At 37.5% G+C, this 18341-nt stretch overlaps 1 protein-coding gene across 2 annotated transcripts in view; it reads right to left on the bottom strand.

Annotated features, from left to right (window-relative positions):
• The window catches only part of SYNJ1 (synaptojanin 1), an 86062-nt gene that overhangs the window by 31988 nt on the left and 35733 nt on the right, over nucleotides 1-18341 (bottom strand). The window contains exons 8-13 of one of the 2 annotated variants that reach the window (XM_082655001.1): nucleotides 17842-18011; nucleotides 15400-15481; nucleotides 12808-12960; nucleotides 9616-9781; nucleotides 4655-4846; nucleotides 2664-2748 (exon numbers count right to left, since the gene is read on the bottom strand). In XM_082655001.1, the coding sequence (XP_082511127.1) occupies nucleotides 2664-2748; nucleotides 4655-4846; nucleotides 9616-9781; nucleotides 12808-12960; nucleotides 15400-15481; nucleotides 17842-18011 (848 nt within the window). The remainder of the gene's footprint in view (nucleotides 1-2663; nucleotides 2749-4654; nucleotides 4847-9615; nucleotides 9782-12807; nucleotides 12961-15399; nucleotides 15482-17841; nucleotides 18012-18341) is intronic. The other variant, XM_082655002.1, reaches the window with a different exon arrangement.

Here is an 18341-nt window from a genome sequence, read left to right on the forward strand (position 1 = left end):
CCTCCCCACCTCCACATGCCCAATCCCCTGACCTCTATCTATCTACTTTCGGTTGCACCTACCGTCTTCTAACATGCTATATAACTTACTTATTCGAGTTATTTATTGTCTGTCTCCTCCACTAGAAAAGAAGGTGCACACAGGTAGGGATACTTGTCTGTTTTATTCATTGATGTATCTTTAGCACTTAGGGCAGGTGCTCTGTAGATACTGGTTAAATATATGAATGAATAATCACCATTTTCATTAAAGAATAATTTGATTAATCTCTACTTAGACCAACAACTGAACAATGTGAGCCCTCAGAATATGTTCTAAGACCTGAATCTGTACTTTCAGGAAAGAGTCAAACAGCAAAATGAATGAAGTCGGAATTCTTTTCTACTTCCCTGTATAAATTGTTATTCACTTTAGCTAAGAAGAAAGTTGTCATTTTCAAGACTGATGACTATAATACCATACTATTTCAGTCCATAATTTTATTCTGAAAATCTTTTTTAAAAAGTCACAAAAGAGGACTTCCCTGGTGGCACAGTGGTTAAGAATCCGCCTGCCGGGCTTCCCTGGTGGCGCAGTGGTGGAGAATCCGCCTGCCGATGCAGGGGGCGCGGGTTTGTGCCCCGGTCGGGGAAGATCCCACATGCCGTGAGCCATGGCCGCTGAGCCTGCGCATCCGGAGCCTGTGCTCCGCAACGGGAGGGGCCACAACAGTGAGGGGCCCGCATAACGCAAAAAAAAAAAAAAAAAAGAATCCGCCTGCCAATGCAGGGGACACGGGTTCGAGCCCTGGTCTGGGAAGATCCCACATGCCGTGGAGCAACTAAGCCTGTGCACCACAACTACTGAGTCTGCGCTCTAGAGCCCGCGAGCCACAATTACTGAAGCCTGCACGCCTAGAGCCCGTGCTCCGCAACAAGAGAAGCCACCGCAATGAGAAGTCCGTGCACCGCAACAAATAGTAGCCCCCGCTCGCCGCAACTAGAGAAAAGCCCGCGCTCAGCAACAAAGACCCAACGCAGCCAAAAATAAATAAATTAATTAATTAAATTAAAAAAAGAAAAAGATTCTTTAAAAAAAGTCACAAAAGATGGGCAACTACTCAACTTTTAAAGCAAGCATCATTTCTTAAAATAAAACACTTAAGCTTTCAATTTCACTAAAATAATCTGTATTTGTAATAACACTTCAGAACATCAGTTCTCTGCTGTGGTCGGGGTACATCCCTGGGGATCCCTAAAACCCATGAGGTCAAAACTGTCTCCCTAATATCGCTAAGAGATTGCCTTTTTCACTGTATTGACATTTGCATGATGGTGCAAAAACAATAAGTAAAAGTGCTGATGTCTTAGCAGGAATCCAGGCACCAAACTGTACTAGTTAGTATTCCTTATAATCTTTACCCCCATGCGCTCACAGTTTAAAAAAATGCCATTTCACCTAAGAAAATCCTGATGAAGCAGTAAACATTATTAATTCTGTCAAAGCTCAATCCTTGAGTCCCATCTTTATAGTATTCTGTGTGATGAATGGACAATACACATCAAGCACTTCTGCTGCATACTGAATGCATACACCATGGTTGTTTCAGAGAAAAGCACCTGATACTTTGAGGTCAGAGCTGAAATGCCCCTTTTTTCATAGAATATAAGAAAGAACGAGTGACAGACTATGGTTATTCAGATTTAGATTATTTGGCAAACAGCTTTTCAGCCAAGTCTGTGTTTTCAAGGGGAAAAAAAATAGCATCTATTCCCAAAGATAAAATTTATGTTTTCAAGCAAAATGAGAATCTTGATAAACCTGTATCTGCTACTCTGATCTTGACAGCTTCCACATACTTGAAGAATTTGCTGATGAGATGAGTGATGAAATTAACCAATATAATGTTTAATATTGTATAATGAAATGTGTCAAAATTTGGAAGATCTACATAACTCAGTGAACTAATATGTTCCAAATGACCAACACATGATGTTTCAAAATCATGCAAGGGTAAAAGATAGACCAATGTTTTAATATAACTGAGCACAAAAAGGTCATCGCTATGGTTTCAGATTCCACACTGCAACTAACCTTTGGGAAACTATTTGTTAAGTGGTATCAGAGAAGAAATGGTCTGAAAAGGCTATTAAGATATTTCGGTTTCCAGCTACATATTTATGTGATTTTCTTCATATAATTCAACCAAAACAACATATTGCAACAGACTAATGCAGAAGTAGATGTGAGAATACAGCCGTCTTAAGCCAGATTCTAAAGACATTTGCAAAACTATCAAATCAATGCCATCCTTCTCAGTAAATTTTTGTTTTGGAAAACAGCTACTTTTCAGGAAGAAAATGTGTTATTTATGTTAACATGTATGAGTTTATTATCATTCTTATTTTTAAATGAATTAAATGTTTTAAATTTTTCATTTTCAATTTCTAATGTGATACATATCAAGAGATAAAACTCACATAAATAAAAGTTCTTTAAGATTTTCAATATGTTTAAGAGTTTAGCAAGACCTGAAACCAAAAAGTTTGAGAACTGCTATTTTATAGTTTAAAAAGCATCTTCACATATATTCTCTCAATCTATCCTTGTAACAAGTACTTAGTTATCTGCTCCCCATGCCCATCAACTAGAAAGTTTCCCTGTGTGTTACCTGGCTGGCTTACCTTGCACTCACAATGTTTCCAGCATTCAACTCTACCATTTCCTCAAAACCAATGGCAAATATATCAGTTGGTTTACTTCTTTTATCTACAATGAAGCATCCAGGAGAGACTTTTAAGAGATGGCCTTAGTTAAATGGCAACCCCCCTAGCCCCCAACCCAACTAAGATCAACATCAGATCTCATGAAAGTCCACTTTTGCGTTTCAAGTTTAACCAAATTCAAATTAAAGGCAAAACCCCCTGAGGGGGACAAAATTACTTTCCATTTAGTTTCTATTTAGGTGACCTAAGTTTGCCTATCTAAGACTGTTATTCTTGAAGATCCTTAAGTCCTTTCAGAAATCATTTTGAAAGAATTCTTGCTAAAGTTTGTACCATGGACAGCAGAGGAACAAGCCACTGCTCAAAGGCTAAAGTGACTCAAAATGGAGAGGGAAAGAAATTTTTCAGAAAGGGTACAAATAATAAAGTGGTTGAGTAACAGTCTCAAATTAGAGGAAACAGTTGAGAGGGATTTTTTACACTTAAATTTGAAGATTCCTAAGTGGAAGCAATCTAGGAAAATGAGAAGAGTCAGGGGCTCAGACTAACCCCTCTGTTCTAGTCATTAGCTCTCTCATAGCTGACAAGACCAAAAGAGAACAGAGCTGCTTTAGATAAGCAACCCCAGGGTACTTTGGGTGGCCCAAGCATTCAGAAATGAGGATAAATAGCTAGAGAAAGAACTTATAAATACTATGAACAAATACTGAGAAAAAAAATTTATTGACTGCTATTATGTGCAAGGCTTATATACAAATCTTCTCATTTACTACACAAACACCTTAGGAGACAGATTATATTTGCCTTTTATTTACAGACAGGAAACTGAGGCTTTGAAGAACCTAAGCAACTTGCCCGAGTTCACAAATAAAATGCAGTGGCCCAACTCTGGAAGGAAACTGCCTGAGTTCAAACCCTGGCTGTGCCACTACTAGCTGTATGACCTTGGGCAGGTCACTTCTCTTACTGTGTCTCAGTTTCTCATCTGTGAAATTGGAATAATAATAGTGATGGTATATTAGGTCTGTTATAAGGATTAAATGAATAGATGTAAAGTAGTTAGAATTGTAGTATTAGCTGTTATTTTATTATTGTTATTATTACTACTACAACAACAGTTTCAAGTTAGGTTCAGTGTAAATGAAAAAGGGCATTTTAATAAAAGTTTAGGGAAATTCCCAGGGTTTAAGGTGTGACTGATTAAAGACAACTAAAAAAGGAAAATCTGCATCTCACAGTATTTCCTATGTACATCACCTTCATAAATAACACTTGGTAAATTTGTACCATTTGAAAAAGGAATTAAAGCTGACTTAAACGACGAAGGCCTCAAATCCTTGACTCTAGTTAGAATCTGAATACAAGCATCCTCAGCTCAGCGTTTGGTTCTGGCTAGTAAGAGCTTGGTGGCAGAGCACCCAAACTGAATGACAAGTCTTTACAAGGGTGAGTCAGTACCGTTTGCTATAAAGGGCCAACAAACGTCAAAACAAGTTTTGTAAAACTGCTCATGATCACCCTATTTCTTATCTTAGCAAATAAAGGACTGTATTTGAAAAATAGAACATATTAAATTTGAAAAATTATCAATCATAAAATAAGCTTCCTTTGTATCAGTCTAAAGAATAAAAACAGAACTAGTTTTTCTTATACGTGTAGTTACCTTAAAGATATCAATTTATGTACGTATCCAATTTCCTGAGAATCAAATAACAAAGAAAAGGATTTTTTATTTTACCATGTTTTCTTATGAAGTAGTAGATAAAGGTCTAGGAATACAAAAGACCTAAGATTTGAACAGATTTACCTATAAGAATGTTGGTCTTCAAATGTATAAATCCCAGTTTCTTTTATAAGGTAATGTATACTGTGAAGTGCCACATTTCTTTTCTAGATTAATAAATCACAGTCAGGGTTAATTAATTAAATCCGTATTATAAAAAGCCAACCTTGAAACTCCTGGATGCCAGCTAACTTGGGTGCATCGAGAAGCCAGTCAGTGAGGGTCTGATTCTTAAAAGCTATGCTGCGAAACTGCTTCCCGCCATTCACATTCCAGGTGCCCACACATACTCGAATTTTCTTGGGCTTTGAATACTTGTAGAAATTCTCACACAGGCTCTTTAGAACTTTAGAAGATGCTAATCGAGAACAAAACACAACAGAATTTTGGCTGCATTTAACCATTTACAAAAATTGATTTTCATGACTGAGAAATGATGGCTGGAAAGTACAATTACCATCATCAGCACAAAGAAGCATCAGATACATGCATAAGCACAAAAAAGACAGCCTTGAACACAGAGCCCAGCACAATGCAATTAACCAACACAACTTTTAAAAAATCATACATTAAGTACAATAGCCCAAGTAAAAAAACTATTACAAAATTAATGCAGCAACAAAAAAACATGCAGAACAAACAGTTCTGTTTCACTGAAATGGTACACTATTTTATGAAATACAAAAGCACAGACTGCACATTTTTAGGAATATAGCAACTGACTTTCATACAGCTTTCATTCGGAGGCTAGTAAAAATATGTTACTTCTCCCCAAACAAAAACATTCAAGAACCATTACATTTAGGATTCTAGCTACTGACAGGTGGTTTAATGAATAATGGCCCCCTGACAAAAACACAAATTATGGACAATAATGAGAGGATGGAGATGAAGCCATGACTAAATGCCTCCCAGCTCAGAGGAGACACCAAGTCCTTACAAACATTCTGCAAGGCCCCAAACAACCTGCCCCACCTTTCTGCCCTCACCTGCCACCCCATCCCTGTTCTCTCACTGCTCAGCCACTGGACCCTCACAAGAATGGAAGCTCCATGAGGGCAGAAATGGTCTAATATCCCTAGTGACTAGAAGAGCGCTTGGTACATAGTAAGTGCTCAGCAAGTAATGGTTAAATGAATAAATGTTCAATACATTTTGAATCCTCAATCCTTTCCCCACTTATTTTTTTGACTTCCACCTATCCTTCTTCTTCCTAAACCATGCTTCATTTAGGTTAAGTCAAATCCTTGGCACTTAAATTAACAGAGCCTTAACAGGACTTCAATCTAAAGACAGAGAATATGCCCTTAACGGGCGGTTAACTGGCAAGAGGAAAGGGAAATCACAATGGTGCTCACCTTTCACCACAGGATCTTATTTTATTACGATATTAATTATTATTGTTGGATACCAAGGTACATACAGCAAGCAGTCTTGTGAGAGAACGAGTGAAAGAGGCAAATAACTTTTTCGGATTAGAGTGAAAATAGTTTGACCTGTGAATCCCATGAAAGGACTGCTGATTTACATGACAAGCACGTCCCCACTGTTCCCAGGGGCAAACGTGCACATTTCTAGCCCTCTTGCTATTTGATTTGATTACTCATATAGAGGTGTCCAGTGGTAATGAAAGCAGATTATTTGTTCTGGCCTGTTGGTATGGTTAACTGAAAGCCTGCTGAACCTGGATAAAGAATAATTCTCTATTACTACAGATTATCAGTGGTCTTTCTAATTGAAGTCATTGCCATTGTTACTGCTAGAAAACAGCTTCTACAATCTTTTCTACATCAAAACACAAGTTCCATAATGATTTAACAGCTTAAAATATCCAGCAAGACAAATAATGAATTGTGTGAACAAAAACATGTTGCCACGTTGAGTGAGCTACTAAAGTCTGTTTACAAATGGAATAAAAAGTTTACAAAAAATTCCTAGTTTATTCTTAACTGGTTGGCACCTTAATGTGCAGAAAGACATGAGTCTATGTTCAAACAGATGTCCATCCCTAAATACCATACCATTTCAGAAAATGGATTCCATGACGTAACTCAAAAATATATCCAAGGACTCTCTTCCTCCATCCTTCTCAAAAGAATTGCCAATAGTTTCTCAAAACACTCAGCACAATAACTAAGTGAAACAAATCTTAAGGGATACCAAATCTTAAGTGAAAGTCTTTTTCAGCTAAATTTCTGGCAAGAGTTTAGCTTTTGCTCATTTCACCACAGATTCAAGTTTAAAGACAAGATCATAAACCTTGTCCAGAGAATGAAGGCGTGAGATTCCTAAGAACAGGAAAGGCAAGAAAAATAATGACCTTTAGGTCTTACACACTTAACTCTTCTAAGTTTGTTAGCAATCTTAATGCTTTTTAAAAGATTTCAGATATTTTAGTACACTAAATGCCTTTTAAAATATTATGTGTGAGAAGCACCACTGAGTAGTCATAAATATCACAGTACTCGGGCATTAATCCGAAAGAGTCACACCTGGGTTTCTTCCAGTAGCCTATAAAGAGTAAGATATAACACTAATAATGTTTGTTCAATGAAATATGAAAGTAAAATGAAAACTAGATGACCTACATTTAATTGGAATTAAGCATTTGCTACAGGAATACAAAGAGCATTGCATATTTCCTTCTAAACGAAATACTTAGTTTTCTCAAACTCAAAATATTTTTCTCAGATTAAAACAAGGTTATCAATTTATCATGTTAGATTCGGAGGGCAAAATAAAGTTTCCATTTATTTGTGGCTTTATTTATATACAACATCAACTTTTTAAAAAAATAGAGAAAAAGTTGCTTTTATTTACAGATTGATTTTCTATACTGTACCTGACTGTAATGTCTGTTCAGAAACTATGGATGCATCAAGAAGAAAACAAAGAATCATTAGTAAAACAGCAAGTTACAGCTGAAGTCTAGAATGTTATGACAAAACATTCTCAGACAGCCTCATTTTTTTCTTTTGATTTAGTTTGAGGAGTTAATTTTTTTCTGATGGCTGTAGGACACCAAAGATAAAAATAAATGATGATGACTGATGCAAACCTTCTGCATCTAAGAAAAATCCTATGGGGACTCAGTGATGTCCAGAGTTTCACAATCAGAAGGGTCTAGGCCTGCTTTCCAGGCTACTCCCGTATGTAAGTCTGTGTGTGTGCACGTGCATATACTTGTGAGGGAGAATATGAACCTGAAAACCTAAGAGGCTGGAGGACTTTGAAATACTGAAGTTACTGCCCTTACACCTTGTAGCATTCTTTCTGGGACTCACCAGCTGGTAAGTACTATCAGTTCAGTTATAACAAAACATATACATTCCAGCAAAATCACCATGCTAGGCAAAATGGTGCCAATTCCCACAGGCACAGGGCTTATGGCAAAAATGGGGTTCGGGCACAACATTCAAACACTTCGGCAATGACGTGCCAAGAAAGATAGGAACCTAATATAAAAACAGTAGCAGAATTTTACGCATGTTAGATGGTTAAGGAATGTACGAATACGTCTAGAATACGGCACTTCATTTTGACAAAGACCTAAGGTTTGCTCAGAGAAATGGGCAGCAGGAGGCCTGTGCTTGTAAGTAATTGTGAATCCTGGGAGAAGAGGTCTCTGCAATTGGACGGTAAGTTGTAACACCAGTTACGGATGGATCTGGTGAGCGGAGGGAGAGATGTCTCAGGTGCACGCACATGTGTACGTGTGTTGTGTATATTTCCACCCAACGCAGTTCTGCTGGGTGCAGCTTTCCGCATTTCCCCAGCATTATTACCAGTGAAATCACGCATAAACTAGTGCAGAACTGGCATTATACTCAAAATGTTCCCTGATATAGCATCCATGTTGGAACAAAATTCCCATTCTCAGAATAAGCATTAGAGCAGAACTGACTGTACTTTTTTTAAGGGTATATTTTTCATATAGTAAAATGTGCAGGAAACCAAAAAAACTGATGATCAAGTCTGGGAATTACTCAGGTCCCTCACTTCTTCTCTTTCCTTCAATGGCTTACTTTCAGTTGTTGCTGATAAATGCCTCCATATCAAAGTAGGCACAGGTGGAAAGAGGTGATAAGATGCAAATCAGTCAGCGTCTACTGCTGGAAGCCAGGAAGAAAGCTTGATGTTAAAAGGAGTAGCTAAGATCAGATTCTGGTTTTCAGAGCTTTAGTAGACTTCAGTCCCCAGCCTACTCACAGACCCCTGAGGAGCTGACTGTAATTAACTACCTTCAGCACCATGCAGAATTCTGAAAGAATCCATGATAACGTATTTGACTAAGTGATGACCCAAGAGTACATAATTCGATGAAGAACAATTTCTCCTACTTGAACAGGGAAAACTGAAAGGTTTGGTTTGGGGGGGTAACAGAAGAAATGAAAATGTTCAGAGTGCTACAGTGTTAAAATAGAAAAAAATATGAAATTAAGGAAGTCTATTAAGTTTTACAATGTATATTGAGTTTTCCCACGATACTGCTTAATATACGCTCACTGATATGAGCTCAAATTCTTTTGATTTTAATGAAAGACACAGTGAAAGATAAACAGCCATTCTGAAAGCCATATATTTATGTCAAATATTAAAATTGGGAATGATGGTGTCCAATAATAAGCATTTTAAAATTATTAATATGATTTAATGCTTATTCAAACAACAGCATTTAAAAGGTAGGACCAAGTTATAGAAACTTTTGGGGTGGTGATTAGCTAAATAACCAACAAAGGTATTGTTTTTTTCAATAAAGCAATGTTTTCTACATAATTATTAAATACTCTACTGAAAGTACTAGCTGAATATTTTATGAATTCCTGCCTTATATAAAGTTAGCAATACTTAAACCATTTCCCTCCTCAATCATAATCTATAAAAGAAAACATGCATGGGCCTCGGTTTTAGCTTAATAATTCCACTAATGATATAGACGTTTTAGGAGAGATAAACTTCCTTTGGAGAATGCAATTTTAGAAAATTACACGGACAGAAATTCCTTCCAAAACTATTTTAATCAACTCAATCTAAAAAGTATTTACGTAAGTAAGTTTACATTTACCTCTTGGACTTTTAGAAGGAATATAAACAATATGAAGTAAAATATAAAGTAAGGACGCATACCACGCAAACTTCCAGTAGTTAAAAGGGCTCGAGCTTTGTCAGCTAAATCACTATTTAAAGTATTTCCCAGTAGCAAAACATCAATGGCCTCTTGCTTGGAGCTGTCAAAGAAGTTATTCTGAATTGTTCTACTAACAGAACGAGCACCATCTTTTAACTTTCCAGCCTGTTGGGGAAAAAAGCATGGACTTTCATTCTAAATTGTTTTTATTCAATAGGTATTCTGAAACTTTAAATAAGTTTTATATGACTTTACTGTAATAAAAAGGACCTAATTATTCTATTTTGAATATCAAACCATCACATTAAAATGCCTCAAGATGTCACTGTTTCTTTTCCTCTTTTGGATAACAGCTCTGCACAGAGACAGAAGAAGCTCAGCGCCACAACTGCATCCACTAATGATATCTAGAGCCTTAAAAGTTTAAAATTGTTTACTATAAAGGAAATAAACTGAAATATACTTATTCAAGACAAGGAAATTACTTCTTACATAGTAACTTTTAGACCTGGGGATGGATGGGATAGGTGGGGAGAAGCAGGGGAGATAAAGGAGGATACACTGCACTTGCATGTTCTCAGGAAAACTTCAAAGTACTCTAATAGTAGAAAAATAAAATTGAAATTGCTCCCAATAACTTACATTAGTTAAAACTAAAATTGAATATGAGAACGAAGGTCTAGTCTGTAACATGTAAACTACAGTTTGTATATTTTAGGTCACTTTGCCTATGTAAATATAAGTAATAAAAATAAATATATGCCAATTCCTACAGTGAGAGAGCCGATTACAACTTCTAATGAACATATATTTTACTCAGGTGTGTTAGCTATCATAAAGATATTTTAATCTTACAGATTTTGATGATTGTTTTAAAAAAACAACAACAAACTCTTGCCTTTTAGAAAAAGAACTTTAGTTTGCAATATGTAATTTTTATTCCTTAAAGAAATAACAGGAATTTGAGGCTTAAAATGTTATTTCCTTCCATAAAACATATGCAAATGACATTATTTGAAAAGAGACTCACCATTCACATTATCAGGCAATTAATCAAAAGGAACCCAGAGAAAGGAAAAGAAAGAGCAGTTCAGATGTTAGATTTTAGTTCAATTCAGACTAGAATATTTAATACATAAAAGTTCATATCTATTTTGTTAGAGATAAAAGACCGCTGAAAATATATGTAACCTCTGTACATAGATAGTCAACTGCAGAAACAAAAAGGCAGAACATAAAAGAATATTTTAAGCAATAGTTGTAGAGAATCAGGTTTAAAAGCAAGAATTATGTTCTTTATTCAAAAGGAATACATGAAAGTTTAACAATCTCGGGTTTTCAAAAATAGGGACCATTTAAGGGGGCTTCCCTGGTGGCGCAGTAGTTGAGAGTCCGCCTGCCAATGCAGGGGACACGGGTTCATGTCCCGGACAGGGAAGATCCTATATGCCACGGAGCGGCTGGGCCCGTGAGCGATGGCCGCTGAGCCTGCGTGTCCAGAGCCTGTGCTCCGCAATGGGAGAGGCCACAACAGTGAGAGGCCCGCGTACCGCCAAAAAAAAAAAAAGGGACCATTTGAGATGTAAATATTTGTAAATGTCAGTACAAATTATTTCTGTGAGTTGAACAAAAGGAACTTTTGCAGGTAAGGCCAATGCCTCTGAACAGAGGCATGACACTTTATGAGACACAGAAGAGGAGGAAGATTTGGAAATTAAAAGAAGACTTTGTGATGATGAACTTCAGCTGCTATATTGAAGCGGCTAAATAAGAAACTATAAAAGTGGTAAATGTCCCTGTTTCTATTTCTGGGGATAGGGATTTAGAATATTAAATTCAATGGAGGCCAGGAGACATAAAAGGTCAATATTTAAGTATATAAAATAATGAAAAATACCTCAAGTATGCACCCAAAGTCCCTCAGTAAGGGCCAAACACTAAAGGAGAAAGTAGTCTGTAGATAAAAGTAATGACGAGGCACAGACTTATAATTATGTCCGTATTTCACACTTCCTTTGCACATTTTGATAGCCTCCTTTTCAAGGTAAGAAAAGAAAAAGAATAAAAACCTAAGCCCTGGGCTTCCCTGGTGGCGCGGTGGTTGAGAGTCCGCCTGCCGATGCAGGGGACGCGGGTTCGTGCCCCGGTCCGTGAGGATCCCACATGCCGCGGAGCGGCTGGGCCCATAAGCCATGGCCGCTGAGCCTGCGCGTTCGGAGCCTGTGCTCCGCAACGGGAGAGGCCACAACAGTGAGAGGCCCGCGTACCCCGCAAAAAAAAAAACAAAAGCAAAAACAAAAACAAAAAACAAACTTAAGCCCTAATAGCATTTGGTTCACAGTGGGTGTGGCATAAATTGCCCATTGATTTATTGGTCCATCCAGCATTTATCACACATCTATCCAACAGAATGCACTGCGTCAAGTGCTGGGTAAACAAAGTCAAATAAGACAAGACTCTTTATTGGGAAGACTATGATTTGGGAGGGAGGGGAGGTTTTGTTTTGTTGTTTTACTTTTTTAATTAAAAAAAAATTTTTGTTTGGCCGTGCCACACAGCAAGCATGTGGAATCTTAGTTCCCCAACCAGAGATCAAACCCATGCCCCCTGCACTGGAAGTGTGGAATCTTAACCACTGAACCACCAGGGAAGTCTCTGATTTTTTTTTTTTAAAGAAAAACATATTTGGGGGAATTCCCTAGCAGTCCAGTGGTTAGGACTCTGTGCTTCTACTGCAGGGGGCCTGGGTTCGATCCCTAGACCAGGAAACTAAGATCCTGCATGTCGTGCTGTGCGGCCACATACACACACACACACACACACACAAAACCAAAGGTTTAAAAGAAACATATTTTTAATCAAAATAATATGAAAAGTAAAACAGATATTATGCAGGTGAAAAATCATTTTAAAAAATGTGAGGAACACATATCTAAGCCTAGTGGATTATCACTAAACAACTGAATATGTCATGTATACGTGTCCCTCAAACCTAGGGAAATAACTATCTGTTCAATCATTAGTATCCACTATAGAAGGAAGTGTTAAAGAGGACATAAAAGCATGATAAAGCAGAATTCTAAAACAGATACCTTATAAAAACCAAACTATTAATTTAAAAGAGTCCATTTAAAGCTTTATTAAAGAAGGAAAAAGGATCTTTTATAATGTTATGATAGCTCTAGATCTACCTTAGCCTTTCCTTCAAGAGCTCCAGTTCCTGCATAAATCTTACTGATTGAATCACCATTCACAGACCACATTGACCGAAAAACTTCTTGGAAGCGAGTCACCAGCTGAGGCTTTTCAGCTAAGCCGAGAGCTTCCAATTGTTTAGTTAGCATCTAAAACAGCAAAAGAGAAACTTTTGTAAGTATATGAATACATTCATTATGATGTGACTTTTTAAGAACTACCAGAATCAAACCAAGAATTTACAGTTACAGGACTTTGTGGGTCTGGATTCTGAAAACACAAGTTTACTATTTTCCACCATGTCAATTTCTAAAGTAAATATCACATCAATGAAACCTACAAGTAACTCAGTATTCCCTTGCAGTAATAAGAACTTCTTTCTGGTTAAATGATATTAAGCTTATCAAAATGGCCCTATGGGGAATTCCCTGGCAGTCCAGTGGTTAGGACTCCCCTCTTTCACTGCCGAGGGCCCAGGTTCAATCCCTGGTTGGGGAACTAAGTTCCCACAAGCCGCGCAGCCAAAAAGCAGGAAAAAAATGTCCCTATAAATCAGACTAGTTTATCTTGTTCACCTAAAAGAACAATACACAACAGCACGCATTGGAGCAGAGAAATATATCAATATTTACCTCGTTTATTTAAATATATGTAGAAATAACTAAGTTTCTTTAATTTCTGGATTTGGGTCTACACATTTGGGTAATTAAGGTCAGGAGATTGTGAGAAAAGTAGAGCTGCTCTTGAATTGTTATCAAAATTTTAAAAGTGAGTCATATCTCTGAATAAAGTCACGACAGCTTCTAATGTATAAAATTCGTATCAGTAAAGCATATAAGGGAGAACTAGGGGGGACACAGCATGCAAGGAATGCAAGGATCTTTGGGCTCCCACAGTTCCTTCATCACAGTAGAAGTGTTCAGAAAAGTTATTGGTCTTTACTATGAATGACTCTTAGCCTTGAAGTCTGGCAAAGGCAAAGCAACGTATAATCCTTATCCAGTCTCTTTCTCTTATTTGGAATCTAGTCGATGTCTTGCATTTTTACTTAACTCCCTCCCATTTGTGTTTCCTTTTATCTTGTCTATAAGTGGACATTATCCATAATTATAGAGGGATCAAACATTAAAATAATATTAAAAACCCTATACTGGGTTTATCTGATTGCCTAGAGACCTACACCAGGGCTACTCTTTGCTGGCATGGAGTATTAACAAAATCAGCCTCCGGCATCTCCTTTATCATTTATACCTCCTTCTTCAAGGAACTGGGCAAAAGTGGCCTTCACTACAAGTAGTTTGGTTTTGCCTACACTAGCAGTATATTTTGTAACCAGTCAACCAACTGCTATACTAGGGAGTATTCTCACACCTAACAACAGACAGTGGGTAGTCAGCTAAGTCAGATTCTAACACTTGTTCTACTTTTAATGAAGATGTTCAAGTACTTCACTAAGCTTACTCTCAGAATCTAACTAAATGTTTTTAGCCACTTCAGAACAGAACTCAAAACAAACCTGAGCCGTGTGATAAACTCCATCCCTAGGACCAAATTCCTGCTTTTACTTTTATTTCTGTTGTATTTTCTAAGTAAACCTCAAGGACAGATTTCAAAAAAGGCAAAGCAGTAAAATTTACTTAGTTACATGAAAACTACATTTTTGTAGTAGACAATTCTATACATTGTACTTGCATTTCGAGAAAGAAAGACCCTCAGTTGCAGAGTAACTAATTAACCAATATTCTGGCCAAATTTAAGATCCTCTGTTAGAGGAAATAAGAACCTGTTACTTCCTATTCCTGTTTTTCATAGTATTTGAGAACTACGCTAAGTTCCTATGGAACTAAATGAAGACCCACAATAGCCTTATGAACCTAACTGCTGCGTAATAGGCAAGACTTAGAAATCTCAGCATTGCTACACAGTTTGTCAAATAGTTGAGATTATGCCTAAATTAGACTGAATTTGATATATAAATAGTAAAGGAAAAAACTTTTAAACAGAGACTTCGTTACAGAAGTTGGCTCTCATTCACTCTCCTTCTAACAATGACATTTTCATCTGGTCCTGTTTTTTGTAGCTACTGATTTGAAAATGCCATGTAAATGGCACTGGATCAGACTCTGTCGAAAATATAATCCTATAGGATTGTACATGTGAAAACAGATCCTCCCCCATTCCAAAAAGACTTTTAAAAGACAACACAGAGAATGAAGGCCAAATATATACACGTTTGTTTGTTTTTTCTTCACACACACTATACACGTATTTCTTTTCTTTATCCAAAAGACAGGCAGAAAGAGGCAATTACTGGAATAGTATAAATAGCAGGGGTTTTTTTTAAGGGAAAGTTAAGGAACAATAGAGGGAAACAGATGCTATCTAAAGAAAGTATTTAGAACAGATAAAGGAAACATTTAAACGAAAAGGGATGTTGCCCCCTCCCCCAAAGAAAAAGACTAGAAGTAAAGAATGCCTTTAGCATAACTTCATTTTGTGAAAAGTCATTAATGAGAAACATAAATATTACAAAAGCACTGAAAAAGGCATTTGATACAAGTTGCACAGACATATTTTATTCTTTTTACCTCTAAGCCAAGGAATGCCTGCACACTATTTGTTCTATCAAGACAATCCAAGCAGTTTGTTCGAACTGTACCACTCTGGCATCTGTAACAAATTCAGTGAAATTAAGCAGACAGTTTAAAACAAAAATAACAAACCTAAAACAAACTGAGAAAAATTAAGCTGATTAAAGTGTAGCATCTACTTTCTCCCCCCCCCAACTTTCTGGTCTAACAGTTCTCAAACACACAAAAAAGGTGAAAGAGTTTTACAGTGAACACCCATATACCCACCATCCAGATTCTACAACTGTTAACATTCTGCCACACATTTTTTTTTTAGATTTGCAAGATAGATTTTATTATCTCCATTCAATTTGTTGAAAACACAAAAGACTTTAGAAAGTCACAAGGAATTACATTGAATTGTTTTCTTGTTACCTGACTTTTGGGAACATAGAGAAAGGGAAAAGTTGAGTACTCTATTCAGATGCCCCTAATTATTTGTAAAATCATTATCTTCAAGAGCTGTAGCATCAGCTTACATTTATTGAGTATTTTAGGCTTTCAAGTCCCTTCATACACATCATTGAACACCCTCAATAACCTATGAGGGGGAAAATGTCTATTATAGACTGTATCTTCTTCACTAATCCATGAGCTCCTTTAAGGCAGGAAATGCATCTTGTCTTTCTTGGACCTCTCCCTCCTAGCACAGCCTCTAGCTCCTAGCAGGCATTCATTAACTATTAACGGAATCTGGGTCATTTGTAGCATAAGAAATAGACTCCTAATAGCTAAGTGACTTATCCAGGCTCACAAAATCAGAAGGGGAACAAACTAGAATTTGAACTCAAGTCACCTAATTGTAAGTCCTCTATACTCACCCCCTCCATGGCACTGTTCAGGGGGGATTTGTGACCACATCCTAATTGAAATGTGCCATATATTCTTTATTACATATCTCTCTACTCAACCACATCCACTTATTTTTTTTGTTTCCAAATAAATGATTTATGTAGATTATAATTAAACCATGGGTAATTATTAGTCAAATCCATTTTACCTGCCTTCACTAATCAAGGGCATTTTAAGACTTGCACATCCTCCAAGCAGCAGGCAGGCTAAGCAATAAGATGTTTGTCCAAGTTATTTTCCAGGGACTTGGAGTCAGCTGTGTATAGCTGGAGATGAGCTGGTTAAGACTGGATAGGACCAAGCTGAACTGGTTAACACTGGTTAGGACCACCAACCCTCCAACTGGGCATGTGTGAATGTTGAGTCAGTGACCTTTTGATGTCAGAGGGCCAAAAACTCCACCCTCAGACCATGCTAAGCACCTCCATTTTTGAATGTGCAGAGGCCTTCATAGAACGATGATGATTACCACTTATTTTTAATTAGGCCAGTAGTTAGGAGCCAAACACACATTCAGATTTATAACCCCATAGTTCTGTATCAGAGCAGACAATAACCAATGTCTTCTTTTTTTTTTTTGCATTTAATAATCCTTACTGGGGTCTTCCCTGGTGGCGCAGTGGCTAAGAATTCACCTGCCAATGCAGGGGACACGGGTTCAAGCCCTGGTCCAGGAGGCTCCCACATGCCACGGAGCAACTAAGCCTGTGCGCCACAACTACTGAGCCTGCGCTCTAGAGCCCGTGAGCCACAACTACTAAGCCTGCTTGCATAACCACTGAAGCTCGTGTACCTAGAGCCCGTGCTCTGCAACAAGAGAAACCACCGCAGTGAGAAGCCCGCGCACCACAACGAACAGTAGCCTCCGCTCACCGCAACTAGAGACAGCCCGCATGCAGCAACAAAGACCCAACACAGCCAAATAATAATAATAATCCTTACTGAAGCCAAGAAATATTATTAATTTTTTTTTTTTTTTTTTTTTTTTTTGCAGTACGTGGGCCTCTCACTGCTGTGGCCTCTCCCACTGCGAAGCACAGGCTCCGGAAGCACAGGCTCAGCGGCCATGGCTCACGGGCCCAGCCGCTCCGCGGCATGTGGGATCCTCCCGGACCGGGGCACGAACCCGCATCCCCTGCATCGGCAGGCGGACTCCCAACCACTGCGCCACCAGGGAAGCCCCTAAGACATTAATTTTAAGAGAGAAATGTAATAGCCTCAGAGATAGCAGCATGAGATCTGGAGCCAGATAAATCAAGCTCTACCGTTTCCTAGTTATATGACCTGGGGCAGATGATAGCTTTGTGCCTCCGCTTCCTCAAATGTGAATGGAGATAATAAAAGAACTGATCTCTACGATTGTTATTATACTTGTAAAGACTAAGTGTACTGCTTGACCCATGGTATGTACCCAGTAATGTAAGCTATTACTAGAAAGAAAGGAAAACAAGCTTAAAATCAAGTATAATAAAGGAAGGTATTTTATTTAATTAAATAAAATTATAGCAAAGTCCCAATTTAAAGAAAAGAGAAACAGAGCTGTCAAACCTTTGAACTTCACTTCCATTGAAATAAAAAAATCCATAATCCAGAAACTTCTGGACTTGAGGTTTAAGAACACTATGTAATTTTTCTGCCTTTCCTCCTTTAACCATTTGATGATAGTCAAAATTCACCATCTGGATGTCAGTTGCATGTTCAGAAGCTTTCAAATGACTCTGAAAATAAAAGGTAAATATTCATTTAAATGTTAACTAAATATGATCTTATCAATATACTGTTATAAATGGAACTTTACATTTTAAATGAAAATCTCAGCAGGTCCTTGAAATCTTACTAATCTCACAAAGCTTTCATCGCCACTGGCAGTAAAATGGAAAATTACTTGCTGATATCTTATGGCATCTTTTTCCTAAAACCTCATATACTACCCCGGAAAGATTGGGTATGGCATGATTAATATCAGGGAACTTAAATAACATTCCCATCTGGTTTAGAAAATGAAAAATGATTTCCAGCCACCAGCGTTTCATTTTTTACCATAAAAA

This window comes from Grampus griseus (genome assembly GCF_964374135.1).
Source record: "Grampus griseus genome assembly, chromosome: 5".
Classification (NCBI taxonomy): domain Eukaryota; kingdom Metazoa; phylum Chordata; class Mammalia; order Artiodactyla; family Delphinidae; genus Grampus; species Grampus griseus.